This window comes from Sander lucioperca, chromosome 6 (genome assembly GCF_008315115.2).
Source record: "Sander lucioperca isolate FBNREF2018 chromosome 6, SLUC_FBN_1.2, whole genome shotgun sequence".
In the NCBI taxonomy this organism is placed as follows: Eukaryota; Metazoa; Chordata; class Actinopteri; order Perciformes; family Percidae; genus Sander; species Sander lucioperca.
In genome coordinates, this window is record NC_050178.1 from 40,421,710 (window position 1) to 40,440,726 (window position 19,017).

Consider the following 19,017-nt stretch of genomic DNA (forward strand, 5'->3'; position numbering starts at 1 on the left):
AGGCGGCAGTAGTGATACTATGTCCAAGCATCTAATTGACAGATGAAGAGCTGCAAACTGATCCGGGGGCTGCTTTTCCCAGAGCATCAACTCAAATCAATAATAAATCTAATCTAGCTGCATTCTGTGGTGTAGAAACCTATTCTCTACTCTGATATTGTGTCAGTGTTGACAGGTGTGTGAAGAGAGAGTGTGTGTGTGTGTGTGTGTGTGTGTGTGTGTGTGTGTGTGTGTGTGTGAGTATGAATCAAATTGCTGCTCATCTAATCTCAAAGTGAGTTCCATCATGCTGGGGGGGTGTCTGCATTTGGTTCAGCTGTATGAAAAAAAAAAGGGGAAGTGGGCTAGTCCACCTAGTGCTTTCTTCATAGACGCATGTATGATAATCCCAATCTGTGGCCATTAGTGCACCGAGAGAACGAGCTAGGAGAGTTCAACAGAGAGAGAGAGAGAGAGAGAGAGAGAGAGAGAGAGAGAGAGAGAGAGAGAGAGAGAGAGAGAGGGAGAGGGAGAGGGAGAGAGGGAGAGAGAGAGAGGAGTGCCTGGACAGAGATGCACACAGAGGAAAAAGAACGAGAGAGAGAGAGCTTTTAAGGGATTTGGCAGTGATTTGTAGAATCTCACCGCTGTAATGTTTTCTTTTCCTCCACTTTCCTGTAATTCTGCAATGATACTATACCCTGACGCCTCAAAAGTCAGTGTGTTCATATAGTCTTTATAAATCACAACTGCTTCTTTTTTACACCATTGTTTTTAGTGGTGTGGTTATTTTTGAGAGTGCAGAGCGGCTGTCTGAGATGATAGAGGATTTACTTTTGGTGAGGAGAGCAAAGCCTTGCCTCTAGATAAATAATCACATTTCGGACCATGGATGAAGGCCTGTTTGGAATAGCACATGTGATGGATAAAATCAAGACTGGTCAATGAAGAATGGGCGGGTAAGAAGTTCCTTTACATGAAGAAATGTCTCTACTTGCAGGTTACCTTAGTGGTATTTTCAAAAGAAAAAAATTGTCTGCAACCGCTGTGTGATTTATACACATTTACATTATGCTCTTATTTTGAGAATCTTTCCACTTACCTAATTTCTATGAATTCAACTTGACAAGCACACTGCAGAAAAAAAGAAAGATTTGACATCATAAATATGAGTTTAAATATGAATATAAGTATGTAATGCAATTTGAAAGAGCATTGAAACTGTTATTTTGATTTAATTTATATTAGAAATTTGGATTTAATACTAGAATTTTAACAAAATTAAGTTACTCCATAATAAATATTTTCTAGTGTCCAAATTCTGCCTGGAAACATTAAATATATTTACACTCTTAATGATTTACTTTTACAGTCTGGTGGATGTTTAGCCCAGTTGTTCACTGTGGGTTTGGTCAATGATCTTTAGGCAGATAAAATTAAACTGCTCCAACTTTTGGAGCATGAAATTCTGCGACAGTTCAGTTGATGTGTTCTGTTTTGCAGAATTTATAGTGCTTTCCATCATCAGCTCTCAGTTCTCTGTGATAAAAGCTTCCAATATTTACTCTGTGTTATCCTGCATGCCGTGTAAAGTATTCTCCTCAGCTGCAGATTTTTTTAAATGGTGTATACATATATAGCTTTTTATATACGTTTTCTTAGTTTGGATCTAATGCGCCAAAACAGATTGCAGCATAATCTTATTTTTTTTTACCAATATTCTAGTGGGCTCTCTGCATTTATACATTTTGTTATCTGATATGGATCATTTTAGCATTAACATGCAATGTTCGAAAAACACAAAACTGAAAAACTATAAAAACTTTCAAATTGTATTCAAGATCTTAAGTCTCCTACAATACCAAAACCTGTCATACAAAATTACAAGACAATGTGAATCAGAAATGTTTCATTTTAGGTTGTAACCATTAAAAATGCACGTTGTATTTAAATATTTAACACAGTCACATAGCTTCACTGATGTGACAGACCAAACATATAAACACAAAGAACCAGGTAGATGAACAGCAATAGTAGTTTGACAGTTTGCAGCCGTTGTCTTCATATTGATCATTATGATGGGATGCTAATCAGACCTCTCTGACTGCCCTCAGGTGTCAAAGGTAGAGGGAGTGGCCTGGTCCTGTCAGTACCTCTGCTGGTCATCATAATGACATCAGAGGCCCGCTCATCCCATCGGTGCTGCTGGCTAAGTTCACCTTTCACATACCAAACATGGCTTCAGCTGATGTGGGTGCTCCTGGTGGGTACCAGCCCGGGCTCTTGGGCCCAGCAGGGCACCCAGCCCCAGTCCATCAAAATTGAGGGCGACATCACCTTGGGCGGGCTGTTCCCGGTGCACTCTCGGGGGCCTGCTGGTGTGCCCTGTGGGGAGATCAAGAGAGAAAAGGGGATCCATCGATTGGAGGCCATGCTTTACGCCTTGGACCAGATAAACAGCGATCCGGACCTTCTGCCTAACATCACTCTGGGGGCCCGGATCTTGGACACCTGCTCCAGAGACACCTACGCCCTAGAGCAGTCGCTCACCTTTGTCCAGGCCCTCATCCAGAAGGACACCTCAGATGTGCGCTGCTCAAATGGAGAGCCTCCCATCATCCCCAAACCAGAGAGGGTGGTCGGGGTGATTGGGGCGTCTGGCAGCTCAGTGTCCATCATGGTGGCCAATGTGCTCAGATTGTTTTCGGTGAGTTTTCACCATCTCTCTTCATTAAACACTGAAAGGGCTAAATATTTGGGACAGTTCCTCTTTCAGTAAGTAAGCTGATGTGGTGAATCCAGGTGAAAGTCATTATCCCTTACTGGGTTTTTAATCTATTCACAAAGGAGAAAATAGAAGCATGTGAGTTAAAGCAGTGGCTCCCAACTTGGGGGTTAGGATCCCCCAATTGGCCCCAGATAAATCTGAGGGGCCCAAAGATAATTAAGGTTATTAATGAGAAGTTATGCTTTAAAAAAGACCTTATATTTTCTGTTATTTTTATATTTGAAATGCTAGATACTTGGGGCATCCTGTTGGTTGCATGGTTAAGACATGTACCACATAACTGAACAATTACCAGTTTGATTACAGCCCTGTGCTTCCTGTCTCTCTATTCTGTGTCTGCCAGGAATACCATACATCTGCCATAAATCAAAAAAAAGAAAAGTATATATGTTTTGGATACTTTCACTTCTCAAAAACCTTTCAAATGAAATAAGTGATTAGGAGTCACAAGTGGCATTGCATCAATTTAAGGCGTCACAAGCCAAAACAGTTAGTCAATGACCTTCAAACTATAGAGATACTGTGCCAAAAAGTGTGCAACTATCTGGAATACATTACTTATATTTTCGATGTTTAGTTTTGAACATTGTTTAGTGATATCAGTGACCAGCTGTGCTCAGAAAGAGTACTTATCATGCGTCTGAACATACAAATACAGACTGATATATCATGCGTCTGAACATACAAATACAGACTGATATATCATGCGTCTGAACATACAAATACAGACTGATATAGACGTATGGCTCATGCTCATACTGTTAAATTAGCTCACTGCTGATCTAGTTAAAATGTGCAGGAGCACACGACAGTCTTATTCATTTAATCATTTTATCCACTCTTAGATGATGAATGGACCATCGTTGTGTGAATGCTGATTCAGCAGCATTCACAGTATTGTTATCCCATTCTTCAACTTTCTTTGGTGACCTCTAACTTCTGCACACGTTTAGCTACAAAAACAACATTCAAATATCAAAATGTTCAGCTCTTTAAGCACATGATGGAACTTCTTCAACATTTGTTCTGCTATTTATACTTTTTGAAATATTAAGCTTTTTAATTATTTATTTTTGTAATTAAAGTCAATGAGAGCAGGCTTCAAATCCTCTTCTACTTCAAAATCTATCTCCTACTTCATACTCTCACCTACAGACACCAATACAACTTGAAACCATTTACAAAAAAATCAGCTATTAGGCTCTATCTCAGCAGTTTGATATATTTAACAGTTTTTGAGAAAACTAAGTTTAAGTTTAGTGTTCCTTTCAGGAAGTTTATAATGAGTGTGTATTGCGTGACTTACAGTGGGTGATGTCATCGCTAGAACACGGAGCCTTTAAAAAAATCATCTTAGTCCCTTCTCTATAACTTGATCTAACACCCACAATTTTTCCTTGTCATACAACATACATATATCAAAACGTAGGTATGCTTGTATACTACTTTCAGCCAATAGGACTTATACATTTTGCTTGGTGAGCTTCCAAATGACAACAGTTCCAAATCTTTCTCCATTCGCTGCCCATGTTAAACATCCTTGACATTTCCACGCAAAGGCACAGCGAACCACTTTTTTGAAACGCTGAAATGCTCACATTTTTTTATTTTTCCACATACATTTTATATCGTGCTGAAGATGCCACCTATAGTTTAGGCTGTCTGAACCTTTCTTTCACAGGTCACAGTGTCCCTTAATAGCAGCAGTTTGACACAGGTGATAGGTTGTTAGCTGATTACAAACATCAGAGATCAAAGCGATCTCCTCTGTGTTTACAAACATGGCCACTGATTAGTAAGATTAGAACGCAGCATTTTCGCCAGACAGTCAAATTGCAACTACAGACAGTAACATGTCGCTCACTTGCTACTGCTGTGCCACTGTTGTAACACCTACAACTTTCATACAATATGGCTATTATTCAACTTTTAAAGATATATTAGGTTACACTTTAGTTGAAGGTATCTACTTAAGAGTGACATGACACTGTCATGAACGTGTCATAAACGTTTATAAACAAGTCATAAACGATTATGACATAACACTTTTTTTAGTGTCATTCAGTTTTTGTCATGACAAGTTATGGTTATGGTTATGGTTAGGGTTAGGGTTAGGGTTCATGTGTCATTTTTACATCAGTGGTGTTATTCAACTTGTCAATGAAATTCATGCCAATTAAAACAATTCCCACTTTTCCAACTATTCTCACTACTTCAACTTCTTACAGATTGAAGCTATTAATCCAGTTTAGCTTTAGCAATTTAGCTATTCAGCAATCACACGCATTTTCTGCAGGAAATGCATTTTCTAGTTAAGTTTAGTCTTCATTCTGCAGCATGAACATGGTGACGGAGGTTTAATTGCATTTCGCTTATGGATTTTATGAACCTAATTAAGAGTACTCCTCACATTTAATAAAATCATCTCATTGGATATTTTGATTGATACTATTATACATATGGCCTCATTGCTGCTGTATAGACACATTCAGCACACATTTGTCATTAGTCATTTGAAATTAATGGAATGAATAATTTGACTGAGTCACTGCTTCATAGGATTTTGAATCCATTATAGGTGGCCTCCACAGGCTAATCTGTGTTATGTGGTCATTGTAGTTTTTTTCCCTTCTTTTACAGATAATTGACCTTTGACAAGTGATTACACTGCTTATAGCGATAGGACATTGAGTATGTGTAAATCCCACATTATGTCATGTTCTCATTGACTTACTGACCTTGTCTGCCAGGAATCTAGAAATGTCTAAAAATCAACACTAGTCTGGGTCAAATTGGCCAAATTTGTTTTTCATTAAAAAAATCAAAGCAGAATTGGTACAGCATTCATTTTATTTTATTTTTTTAAAGATTTGGTTTTTTTTGGGGGCATTTTAGGCTTTTATTTCCTCAGGACAGATGAAGACACAAAAAGGGAGAGAGAGGGGGAATGACATGCAGCAAAGGGCCACAGGTCAGAGTCGAACCCGCAGCGTTGAGGAGTAAACCTCTATATATGTGCACCTGCTCTACCAACTGAGCTAACCCAGCCACTGGTACTACAGTCTTTATAGTAAGGAGGATTGTTGATTTGAGAGCCAAGAAAGGGTAGCCTGTATACAGGGCAGATGTTAACTACAGAATTATAGATCCCACCCTCTACTAAGCCCCTCTCAGCAGCTCAGGACCCTGGGCTGAAAATAGAGCATCAGGGCAGGGGGATGACATTGGTTCTAGGATAACAGCAACTTGTAGCCTGGATGATGGTATGTTTCCTCCTACTGTCCATATGTGCTGCTCTCCGCGCCGCGGATAGACTGATGTTCACTATACGTTGACATCTGCTCTTAGCCAGAGCAGAAGCTACCACACATGCTGTATTATGTTGCCTATATCTTTTTTGCAATAAGTGAAAACTGCATTGTAGGAGTAGGGCATTTTATATAATATAATGTATAATTGATGGTGTGTATCATATTATATTATATTATTATTATATTTGAATTTTACTCCAAAAAAAATTTAGCTTGTTAAATAACGAGGCATTTTCTTACAAAACCTTTAAGAAATTACCAGTTAAGGCTGAAATGTTTAGTCAATCAACAGATTATTAACTGATTACTATTACAGCATTTTAAATTTGAGGATTTGCTGCCATAAATTGAATATCTTTGGGTTTTAACATTATACAATAATTATTAGTTGTAGGCCTATTTATAATGTTGCAATGTATTAAGTATCATCCAATACTCTTGACGATCACAAATAAATTCATGCTTGTCATAGCATCTTTATCTTGTGCCTGCAAGAAACAGAAGTGTTTTCAGGCTAAGTTAGTGAAGTTTAACCAGAGACTTACTGTAAGTCAGGGCTAAACCACAATCAGATTTTCTTGGCTTGGTTCTGGAATATCTTGGACAGTTTCAATCATTTACTGATAGTGAGGAGTGGATACTTATGTTACTGATACAGCTCATTGATTAAAGAAAGTGAATTGGTGCAGATGCTTCTATGGGATTATTTTGGAGAGGATTACATTTTGTCTTGTTCATTACAAATACAAACAATTGAACCTCCTTGCTGACACAGTCTTGTTTGGACACTGATGTCACATGTCACTTAAAGAACTTGTTAAACACAATGACAGAATAATGTTTTTTTGGAGAAAGTTCACACCTGGTTGAGGATGTGGTCAGTAAAATGGAGGGCGACCAGTAAAGTTGAGCTTGACAGGGTTAACACACAGCAACAAATTGAAGCTGCATGTGGCCATCAGAATTAAATATATTGTATGGCTTACAGCTGAGAAATGCTAACCTTTTTCTAGTCTCTTGATCTCTGTCTCTCCCTCTGTGCTTAACGTAATTTGACTAAAACCCCTATAATCCTTCCAGATAATCTGTGAAATGGTTATCTCTCTCCTCTCTCCTTCTCCCTTCACTACCCCCTTGTGTCTACCTTTCTCTGCTCGTCCGCTCCAGAGGGCCCAGCGTTAAGCCACGCTGGGAGACCAGCATTAGCAGGGTCAGGGTTGAGGCTGTCGACATAAACTGTGTCATTAAAGAAGTAGCACACCAGTAAATTAATCTTCTCATCCTTTTTTCCTCCCAAACAAATGCTTTTACAGCTGTGGTTCCTACCATCTGTATTTCACGTTGTCCACATCCTTATCACAGACCAGCTCTAGGCAGATCGCACAGTGAAGTTGCATCAGTTCTGAGAATTACTGAGAACACAGGCTGTTCAGGAGATAATCGCTCTCTATGATAGTCCAATTTTGGGATTTTCATCTACTACTTGTTAGTATTAACGTGGAAGGCGTCCATTTAGTTTTAAGGTTGTGTCTGTGAGTCAGTGGTGCATCATCCTCTGATATGGTTCACTGCCTCTTCTAGTCCTTTTTTTAATCTTTGGTATACAATATTGGCCTAATTGTGCTGCTCATGTTTTCCCCTTGACTTGACTCTTTCGTCATCACTGACCCATCCTTGTGTCTCAGATCCCCCAGATCAGTTATGCCTCCACTGCCCCGGAGCTGAGTGACAAGAGCCGCTACGAGTTCTTCTCCCGTGTGGTGCCTCCTGACTCCTACCAGGCCCAGGCCATGGTGGACATAGTCAAAGCCATGGGCTGGAACTACGTCTCCACGCTGGCCTCCGAGGGCAACTATGGAGAGAGCGGTGTAGACGCCTTCCTCCAGATATCCAGAGAAGCAGGTTTTGTGTTTGGCTGTATGAATGTGAATTCCCTGCTGGGACAATTACTCATTTAACAAGACGTGTTGTTCTCACTCATTAAAAGACTAAAATAGGAAACACAAATCCTTTAATACACAAGAACTAACAGGGCAAACAGAAGTCACTACCTCATATGGGTTTAAAAGCTCAATGATGTTACTAGGGTTCAGGTTTCAGTATTCAGTTAGTATCTTACACACACTGCGTATCAATAATTGACAATGCTGGACAGGTGACAGCAACCGTGGTTGTGGCCCCCAGAGGATCCTAATCCCCTGACCTTTCCCCTAGTGCCACTATGAAGTTTACATTTGTGGTTTTGAGTACGCCTCTATTATTATTATTATTATTATTATTATTATTCAATGAACGGCCATGAAATTTGGTACCCTCAGAATGAATTGTAGCTAATAACTTTGGTCAACTCCTGACTTTTCATTTAACACCATCACAAGGTAAACATTCAATTTCCATTTTATATTATTATAATTCCTGGGGTTAGGGTTAGGGTTAGAAAAACTGACATTCCCATCAGCTCCATCTATAATTTGTGTTTAGTGCTAATTATCTCCACAGCGCTATGGAATAAGGGCTGGCTGCACCACACATACATTATTGGAAAGGAGAAAAAAAATGCTCTGGGTTGTTTGCATTTCTTTGAACCATCACAATCAACTTGAGCGGCGCTAAGTTCCTGGCGCAGCGACCGTCCCAATAATCTTGGGAAGGAACTTGTTTTGGTGGAACATTTGCACCCCGCATAAGAAAACGCCACGTATAATATGAAATGAAGTTGCTCACACAAAACAGTTAATCAAATACAGTAACGTGAGCTATTTAAATTAGCAGGACGTGGTTAAACGTAATTTGCTCTCACCAGTGTATCGCAATGTGTACTTCGGATAGCAATCCTGCCAATCGGTCAAAATATCCCAGTTAGATAGTAAATGCCGTAAAGACATTCTTTGTAAATATTAACAATCCCCCAAAAGAACCAATCAGGCCCGTCTTGTTGCACGACCAATTTTTTTTCAAAACTTGCCGTTTTCAGCATGTGGCTTGCTAGCTCGAAAGCTGTTGCCATTTCCCATAGCGAAGGGATTTTGAGAACGAATACACAGACAGAGAGCGGACATCCTGTACGTGAGCCACACGCCAGATGTCAGGCTTTATCTTGGAAATGCACTTCCGTTGATCCAGACGGTGCTAAATAGCACTAAATGTTAGCAAGCTAACAGGCTAAACTAAGTCGGTGAACATGGTCAACATGATAGCCTACCTGCTAAACATCAGCATGTTAGCATTGTCATCGTTAGCATAGCATGCTGACGTTACCAAGTCTCAAAGCTGCTAGTGTGGCTGTAGACTCTTAGTATTGTAGTATTTATTGGTATTACTCAATGTAATAATTTACTATGCCTGGTTTACAGAATGATTAAGCTTAGGTCTGAAGCTATTCATCTAGAAACTAATAGTCTACATCTATGTTAGCTCTGAGAGGTTGTACTGAGGCAAAGTGGTGCTAAATGCTAACCGCAGCAAGCCAACATGCTCACAATGACAAGGCTGATACTAAGCAGATATAATGTTTACCATGTCAACTATCTTAGTTTAGCGTATTAGCATGCTAACATTGGCTAATTAGACTGATGAGAAAGGAAACATGAATAAGTAATGTCACTATATTCTATATAGCCTTCTATATAGTCATTTTAGTAATCTATAATTCACTTTTTAATGTTTCAGTTATGGTATTACTCATAAGTATTATATACTTATTTAACTGTGCAGTGAGGGGAGAAAACTGGGATGTACAGCAAAGCCAATGCATTTCCAATATCTCTGACACAGGTGGGCTGTGTATTGCACAGTCCATAAAGATTCCCAGAGAGCCCAGACCAGGGGAGTTTGAGAAGATCATCAAGAGGCTGATGGAGACCTCTAATGCTCGTGGGGTCATCATCTTTGCAAATGAGGATGACATCAAGTGAGTCAAGCTCTGCTGCATGTTAGGCCTGCTCAATTATGGAAATAAAATCATAATCACGATTATTTTGGTCAATATTGAAATCACGATTATTTAATAAAGTTACTCATTGTCTTTTGGAAATATGTTGCAATTATTGAACTTAAAAAACATAGACACAGTTAAACAAATCAACAGTGAAAACACTTAAAACTGTGAAATTTACATTAATACTTTTCCCATTTTAATTTTTTTTTCTCCATTCAGAACACCATAAGAGTTAATCTTCAAAACGTAATGTGCAAAATAATAGTTTTTCTCGATTACTCTGTTTTTGTGATTATTAGGACCCAAAATCGTAATCATGATTAAAATTTCAATGAATTGCACAACCCTACTGCCCGTCATATTAGAGAAAGGAAATCAGCCAGATGATAAGTGTTTTATATTTAATTGTCAAGAATTCGGTTTGATATTCACACTTGGTCCCCAGCAGAGAATTAAAGTGGAAAGTGTGTGATGAAGTATGATCTGTTCTCTTTCAGACGGGTGTTGCAGAGTGCGAAAAAGGCCAACCTGACAGGCCACTTTCTGTTTGTTGGCTCCGACAGTTGGGGAGCCAAAAACTCCCCCATTCAAGACCAGGAGGATGTGGCTGAGGGCGCAGTCACCATCCTGCCCAAAAGAGCATCTATTGATGGTAGGGCAAATTTATTAAATCAAAAATATTACATCTAACTCTAAACAAAGGATGAAATAGGAATATCTACACTAGCCTGCAACATTTGACAATAGATAAGTCTAATACTAATTCAACAAATAAAGGAAATTATTGATGTTTTGATAATCTGCTAGTAATATTTTCACAATGTCATTAAATAAAATGAGTCACAACCATTGTGAAAAGAATTGTATTTATTTGCTGATTTCAGCACAATAGGATTATTGGTATACTGATAACAATCAGAGTGCAGTGGTTTCAAAGCATGCATGACATTTTCATGAAACATTAAATGGAGTCTGGTTTGTGAAATGATTCAGGGTTCGACCAGTACTTCACTTCAAGATCTCTAGAAAACAACAGAAGAAACATCTGGTTTGCAGAATTCTGGGAGGACGACTTCAAGTGCAAACTAACACGCCCTGGCATAAAGTATGAACTTGGTAGAAGAAAATGTACAGGTAAGAATGCTACAGTTTAATGTACATGGGAAATCCTTGAAAATTAAATTTTAAATTGATCTTAGTTCTGTGTTTGTGAGCAGTGTTGACTCTTCATTTTTAACGCTTTTGTCATCTGTCAGGTGAGGAAAGAATCAGTCAACACTCTCAGTACGAACAGGAGGGCAAAGTGCAGTTTGTGATTGATGCTGTGTACGCCATGGCCCACGCCTTACACAGCATGCACATGGACCTGTGTCCTGGCTCCATGGGTGTCTGCGAGAAGATGGACCCTGTGGAAGGACAGATGCTGCTCCAATACATTCACTCTGTCAACTTCAATGGTGAGCTTTTGACTTTCAATCTGTTTTTTTTTCCTCCTTTCTCATGTGTGATGATTTGGATTCAAGAAAGTTGAATTTCCTTCATCAAACTGGACAAGAAACCCTAAGTGACATTTGAGATTGATGCTGGCAAAAATGTTGCTTTTCCACTGCTGCTACCTGACACTGCAGAGATTTTAAAAGAAGCACATTTAAAAACGAAAACATTAGAAGGGAGGTCAGCCTGAAGTCGGAAGCCTTGAGATGTTTCTGCTAATGTACCTGGCTACAGAACACAGCACATTTCTTTAAAGCACGTCCCTACCTCCCTAGGGCTGCCTCCTCACTCTTCCCTATACACAACGCTCCCGCTTTTCATCCACGTCTTTCATAAAAAAGTCACAGTTTGGAAAATAAACAAAAAAAAAGTGTTCTATGAAAGCATCCTATTTACTGCTCTCATCTTGCTGGATGACCTTGGTTTGTATGAAAGATTTTGATGGAACGCCTGCAGGGACCTGAGAGGAACATTCAATCACATTAGGGCAACAGAGCAGAGTGCACTGAAAGACTGTACATGTGGAGGAGAGCCTTTACTAAAGAGCATCCTGCACTCAGCTTTCACATGATTGCACAAGACTGAAGAAAATCAACAGAAGCTGTATTCAACATCGTGTAGGTGTTTTCTCCGCCACTAAAGATAGGGGTGCATATTTACAGCTAGAGAGCTTGAATTCTTCCTCCCCTTTTGACTCACTTCTCTTTTTTTTTTTGATAGTGCACAAGTCATTAAAACTGTCTCCATTAAACAGGCAGCGCAGGAACTGGAGTGATGTTCAATGAGAATGGAGACGCTCCTGGTCGTTACGACATTTTCCAGTACCAACTGTCTAATGTCAGCAACCCCGGCTACAAGGTTATCGGCCAGTGGACCAACCACCTTCGTCTCAATGTAAATATTTGGTTTTGTTCCATTTGAGGTACTACTTCAACTTCTACTAAAAGTTTGACATTTTGAGAAGATTGATACTACTCTCATGTCTATGCTAATCATGTAAGTTAGCATACAGACATGACAATGGTACTAATCTCCTCAGCTAACTCTCAGCAAGAAAGCACATTTTCCTAAAATGTCAAACTATTTATAAATAATTCATCAACGTGTCATTTCCCTTCTTCTCTTAGATTGTGGTTGATTGTGGTTGGTTAAATCCACTGACAATTCCTTGTCTTGTTTGAAATTTGGAATTCAATGACTAAAACAGAGAAAGTCAGCCATACTTTGTGCAATTATAAATGGAAAGTAAGAAGAATTAAAACAAATATGGAGATGCAGTTCAGTTCTAGTGCAGTTTTATATCAAAGCAGTCTCAAGACCACATTTCCTGCCACAACATGTACAACACTACACCAGAAAACGGTTGATAACGGATCTTTTGACAGTTGCCAATTTCTGATCAGATATCCAATTCATCATCCGGAAGCCTGATCATTATATCAATATATCAGGCGTTGTGACTCTTGATCCTACTCAAACTGCACATGAAATGACAACCAATGTGCTAAAATTCAGCCCAATTCTAAAATTAGTCGGGGACGACATATTTGTGGCTAAAATTGGGCTTAACCCGACAGTGTCTGTCTAGTTTAATGGCAGCAGCATATTTCAAGTAGTAGATGTTTGTTTGTTTGTACATCTACCCTAGCCGGAGGAGATGCAGTGGTCAGGTGGTGATCGTAATATCCCTGAGTCGGTATGCAGTTTCCCCTGTGAGTCTGGAGAGAGGAAAAAGATGGTGAAGGGTGTTCCCTGCTGCTGGCACTGCGAGCTCTGCGATGGCTACCAGTACCTGCTGGATGAGTTCTCCTGCGACATGTGCCCCTTCGACATGAGGCCCTTAAAGAACCGCACAGGCTGCCGGATCACGCCCATCGTCAAGCTGGAGTGGAGCTCTCCCTGGGCCATCATCCCCGTCTTCCTGGCCATCCTGGGCATCCTGGCCACCACCGGAGTCATCGTCACCTTCATCCGCTTCAACGACACGCCCATTGTTCGGGCCTCCGGCAGAGAGCTCAGTTACGTGTTGCTGACGGGCATCTTCCTCATCTACCTCATCACCTTCCTCATGATAGCCGAGCCCAGTGTGGCCGTGTGCGCCTTCCGCAGGCTGCTGCTGGGGCTCGGCATGAGCATCAGCTACTCTGCCATGCTCACCAAGACCAACCGCATCTACCGCATCTTCGAGCAGGGGAAGAAGTCAGTCACGCCCCCGAAATTCATCAGTCCCACTTCTCAGCTTATTATCACCTTTATACTCATCTCAGTGCAGGTATGCATGTTGATGCTTCTTTGACAGACACATCACCTATATTCTTTGTAGCAGTCTTGACTAACGCTCCTTTCTCTGCAGTTACTCGGAGTGTTCATCTGGTTTGGTGTGATGCCCCCTCACACCATCATCGACTACGAGGAGCAGAAGCCCCCAAACCCAGAGTTTGCCCGCGGAGTCCTTAAGTGTGACATGTCCGACCTGTCCCTCATCTTGTGTCTGAGCTACAGTATTGTACTGATGATCACCTGCACTGTGTACGCTATCAAGAGCAGAGGAGTTCCTGAGACCTTCAACGAGGCCAAACCCATCGGCTTCACCATGTACACGACCTGCATCATCTGGCTGGCCTTTGTACCTATCTTCTTTGGCACAGCGCAGTCTACAGAGAAGGTGGGAAATCTAACATTTTTATAGGCATTACCAACCGCTTGTACTTTACTTGAGTACTTTAGTTTTTAATACTGCTTTATACTTCTACTCCACTACAATTCACAAGGAAATTACTAGTTACTTAGATGAAATACAAAACATGATCAACTTCTAAAATATGATGTATTTACAGACTGAGCTACCCAACAGTATATAAAGTAGTTAGCTCCACCTCAGCCCATTCAACTATTAAATGCTGCTTACACATTATTGTATCAGTACTATCCCATAATATAACATATAATATATCATGTGTTAATAACATACAATGTTGTTATACAACAATAATACTTTTATGTTGGATACTTAAGTATATTTTGTACATTTTGCAATAAAATCATGAACGCAGGATGTTTATTGTAATGTTGTATTCTTATAGTGATATTGCTACCTTTATAAATTCATTAAAAAATTACATATAATAAAAACTAATTTACAGATTATTTTCCGAATTTATCGATGTATTTATAAAATGTCAGAGGATAATGAAAAAGCCATTCGCAATTTCTCAAAGCGTAATATGGTGTTTTCAAATGATTCGCTTTATCCCACCAGCAGTTAAAAATACAAAGATATTCTGTCTACTATCACATAAGATCAAGAAAAGCAGCAAATATTCACATTTTAAAGGTGCAGTAGGTAAGACTTATAAAACTAACTTTTGCTGAAACTGACCCTATGTTCCAGTAGAACTACATGAAGCTGGTAATTTAAAGAAAAGATCTGGCTCCTCTGGCTCTACCCACAGCCTGTAGTGAGATTTGCAAAAATCTACCACTCCCTGTTCAGATGCACCAATCAGGGTCGGGGTGTCTAACTGCATGTCAATCACTGCTCATGCACACGCATTCATTCTCCCTTGTGGGGGGAGGGGCTTAGGAGACTGTTTTGGGCTTTAGCAGAAAGGGGGGGAAGGACTGAGAAGCTGTCGATGTTCAAATTTTTTGGCTAAGTCCTGGATCTTCCCAATCCTACCTACAGCAACTTTAAGGGGCTGCAAACAGGAAATATTTTGCAGCAGTTTTAAAAAGTGCTTTTCTGCTGTTGAATAAAACAATAGCTCTCATCACCTGAATGTTTTGGCAGTGTTACCACGTGTCTGCATAAACAACTTTAAAGGTGGTACAATTGAACTATCATTCATTTGTGCAATTATAATGATGATATATAATATAATAATGATATAATATAATCATTATTTTCTTTATGGTTTAATCTATTAATTGATCAGTTAATAGATTCTTTTGTAAAGTTTAGTCCCTCATTTTGTTACACAATTAATGGTCAAATGAATATCAGTACATTCATTTTGTCACAGTCACTTAAGAAAAAGAAGTACTTTATTAATCCCTCTTGGGGAAATTCAATTTTCTCTGAGGCTCTTTTCTGTGGATCCTATTTTAAATAATCAGGCAAATCCAAAAATATTATTTTTAGGCAATACACACTAACACACACTAATAGTAAGAGAGTAAATGAATCCCACAGATGTTCAAAGTAAAATCTGAGTTTGTTGCCTGTCATATCCTATTTGCTTCCTGCTGTACTTACAGGACATCCTTCCTCCACTGTACTCAGAGTTTAATTTAGGCTGTGGGCTATTTCTGCCGTCACAAAGTATGAGGCTTTTGGAAAAATAGAGATATGCTTTGACTAATAGAGAGCGGTATTATGAATCAGTCAGGCTGAAAGAATTAAAGCCCGAGGTGCTTTCAAAGTCTTTTCACCTCCTCCGTATGGAAATGAAGTGAATTAAGAAAAGGACGGGAGGGAAAGAAAGGAGGTCAGATGAGCTGAGGGACGGTAGCGACCCCTTGTAGACCAATTCAGCCATCTGATTCAATTAATCACCACTTAGAAAAACAGCTAAATATAGACACTAACTTTTGTCTGGCTTATGGAAATAGTGTCTGTTCTCCTCCCATCCTTTGTAAGACAAACCATGTGTAGGAGATGATTTACCTGCTTGATGTCTGTATTTACATATGGAACATCCGTTAACTGTTCCTGAGCCAGTCTCTCTGATCGCCTCGGGCCAAACACATGAATACAATCACCACAGCTCCTTTTACAAATGGAGAGGTCACTAAGAGAAAGTGATGAAAAGCACGGCGGAGATGATAAAAGAAACTATCCTGTATGGACATCAGCTTGTGAGATACCAGGATGTTTGCTTCTGCTGACGACAGTAGAATGAATGACTTATTTATGGCACAAATATTGCTTATTTATGGAACATATGGCTTGATTTATTCATGACTTGTACATTTTGCTTGAATTAGTTCATAATTTATTGGAGGCAGATCTCAGGAGAAGCCACTTCTCATTATTACTGTTGGATTTGCAATAAGAGGTAGAGCAGCGAGGAGTAGACATGGTCAACCCATAAATAGAGCCTCATTTCCTGACTACATATACCAGGTTATACATCATTTATCAGGGGGAAACACAGCCTCCTGTGCTTTGAGATGAAAATGGTAAAGACTGCATTGTGACAACCTATAAGATGATATACTCAAATATTAAATGCACACGGACGGACGGACGGATAACAAGCAGATATGAATTGATAATTTGTTGAGTAGCTGTGACCGTAGGTGTGTGTGTGTGTGTAGGGATTAGGGCGGAGTGATTTTTTTCTGCCAGATATTGCGATTACGATTCGATTGGCGTTAAAAAAAAAAAAAAAGTTTAGCTAAAGTTTAATATTCACTGTGTAACAGATAAAATGCTAATGGAGCATTATAACATGAGAGCACATCAAAACGGCTCTATATTCTTATGCAAGGATGAGAACATTGATCTGAATTGCCAGAAATAAGTTTTTTTTTTTCTTCTTTTAATAAGCATGATACATTAAACAGTCAAACACAACATTTATCACAAAAGCTAAAGTTCTAATAATAAAAAATATCAGTACTTTCCTGTAAACTTTTCTTATATGCCTCAGTTTAATAGCAGCATCTACATATTGCACCTTCTACGATCACGTTAAATAAAGTAATATAAAATAAATTAAAAATCCACTTCACTTCCGTAAACAATCAGTGATATGTAACGTTATCCCAGCATTACCTTTGAAAAAACAGTAAATATTATTATAGAAAGAGGAATAAAAAAATGTTAAACCAAACATTCAACTAAATATTGCACATTCGATTAATCGCGGTCTTAACAACTTGCTAATCGCATTCTTTCAAATCGCGATTTCGATTTGAAACGGATTAATCGATCAGCCTTAGTAGGGATCATTCTGACCTTCTGTGGCTCTGTTGCAGATGTTCATCCAGACCACCACCCTGACGGTGTCCATGAGCCTGAGCGCCACCGTATCCCTGGGCATGCTCTACATCCCCAAGGTCTATGTCATCATCTTCCACCCGGAGCAGAACGTCCAGAAGAGAAAGCGTAGCTTCAAAGCCGTGGTGCAGGCAGCCACCGTGTCCACGCATCTGTCCCAGAAGTCAAACGGAGAGTCCAAGATCGTGCCGGACAGATCACAGTGAAACAAATAAAACTGGGTCCATGTTTTCATCTTCTAATGTCACAAGCACTCACTGAGCTGCGAGCTGATTTAAAAAAAAAAAAAAAAATATCTGCAATTACTTTTTTTTTTACTTTAGCTGGATTGTTTTTTCTTCCCCTTTACTATGGATTGAAAGACCAGCAAAGACATTCCTGGATGTTGTTTCTTTTTACACTAATTTAGGTAACTCAGATCTTCTGAAACTAGAAGAAACACAAAAGGAAACAGAAATGCTCACACTTAAAATGGACAGCTTTTTTTTTTTTTTTTTTTTTCTTCTTTTGTAACATCCACATATACACCTCAACTTGACGAGGAGGTTATTGTTAGTTTTAACTTTCCCTGGGAAATGCTGTTTAGGAAAAAAAGAAGTTAAGTTTAAATGCCGACCTTTGCCCTACAGGAATATGTACATGTATAGTATGTGGTATCCCTTGGGGTCAATGAAGCGTTGTTTACTGGCTCCAAAAGCACTGCATGAATTGTGTTTTATGTGTACATGAATAATTTGAAATATTGTTTGTACGGGGTGTTGTGATGTTTTCTTCGGATTGCACTGGAAGGAACAAGCTTTTAGAATACACCACCATGTCCTGTTACTATTTCTGATAAAGTCCCCTGGGCAGTTATAATGACCCACTTTATTATAATGACCCATGGTAGAATCTTTCAATGTCCAATCACTAATACAGAGCACAGGGTTCATACGCATTTTAACCAATACTTTTTCATGACTTTTTGGCAAAATTCGACATTATACAATAAAAATAAAAATCTGTGTTAAAGTTTACCCTCAGAGGTTTAACAATAAAATGAATGACAATTTATGTGATTCATAGTGGGATTCGTAATATCTCGCCCCGAATAGAACGTTGAGGTGAAGACGACATGAAAATACATTTATTAATCACATATTATTATGCTGTGTTAAAAAAAATTCCATGACTTTTCCAAAACTTTCTGGGTCTTTTAATGTTTCCAAATCCTTTCCAGGCCTGGAATTTGCATTTTTCAAATTCCCAAACTTTCCCAGTTTTTTTCCACAACGTATGAACCCTGAAAGCATTTTATTTAAATTAAGTTGCGTATGCAATTATTACGATAAAAGCTGGTTTTCATTGTGGAAACGCTAAATCTGTGGGTGCAAACAGGATACAAGTGATAATGATCAGGATATTTATGTTCTACCTGGTACTTTGACTGCTCCACAGTGGAAAACAATGTTTGGCGTTTCCCCATATTGTTTGTCAAAATATCAAGCAATCTCCTCGAAGGCCA

The 19,017-nt window shown here is 39.2% G+C and overlaps 1 protein-coding gene across 1 annotated transcript; it reads left to right on the plus strand.

The window, feature by feature from the left end:
- The first annotated feature begins 528 nt into the window (after positions 1-528).
- On the plus strand, positions 529-18,264 carry grm6b (glutamate receptor, metabotropic 6b). The gene is made up of 11 exons (XM_031279651.2): positions 529-938; positions 2,094-2,686; positions 7,764-7,980; positions 9,853-9,988; positions 10,513-10,667; positions 11,009-11,149; positions 11,272-11,472; positions 12,264-12,403; positions 13,158-13,781; positions 13,863-14,174; positions 17,492-18,264. Exons 2-11 carry the CDS (start codon positions 2,150-2,152, stop codon positions 17,717-17,719), a joined length of 2,691 nt encoding a protein of 896 aa, XP_031135511.1. The 5' UTR covers positions 529-938; positions 2,094-2,149; the 3' UTR covers positions 17,720-18,264.
- Positions 18,265-19,017: the final 753 nt, after the last annotated feature.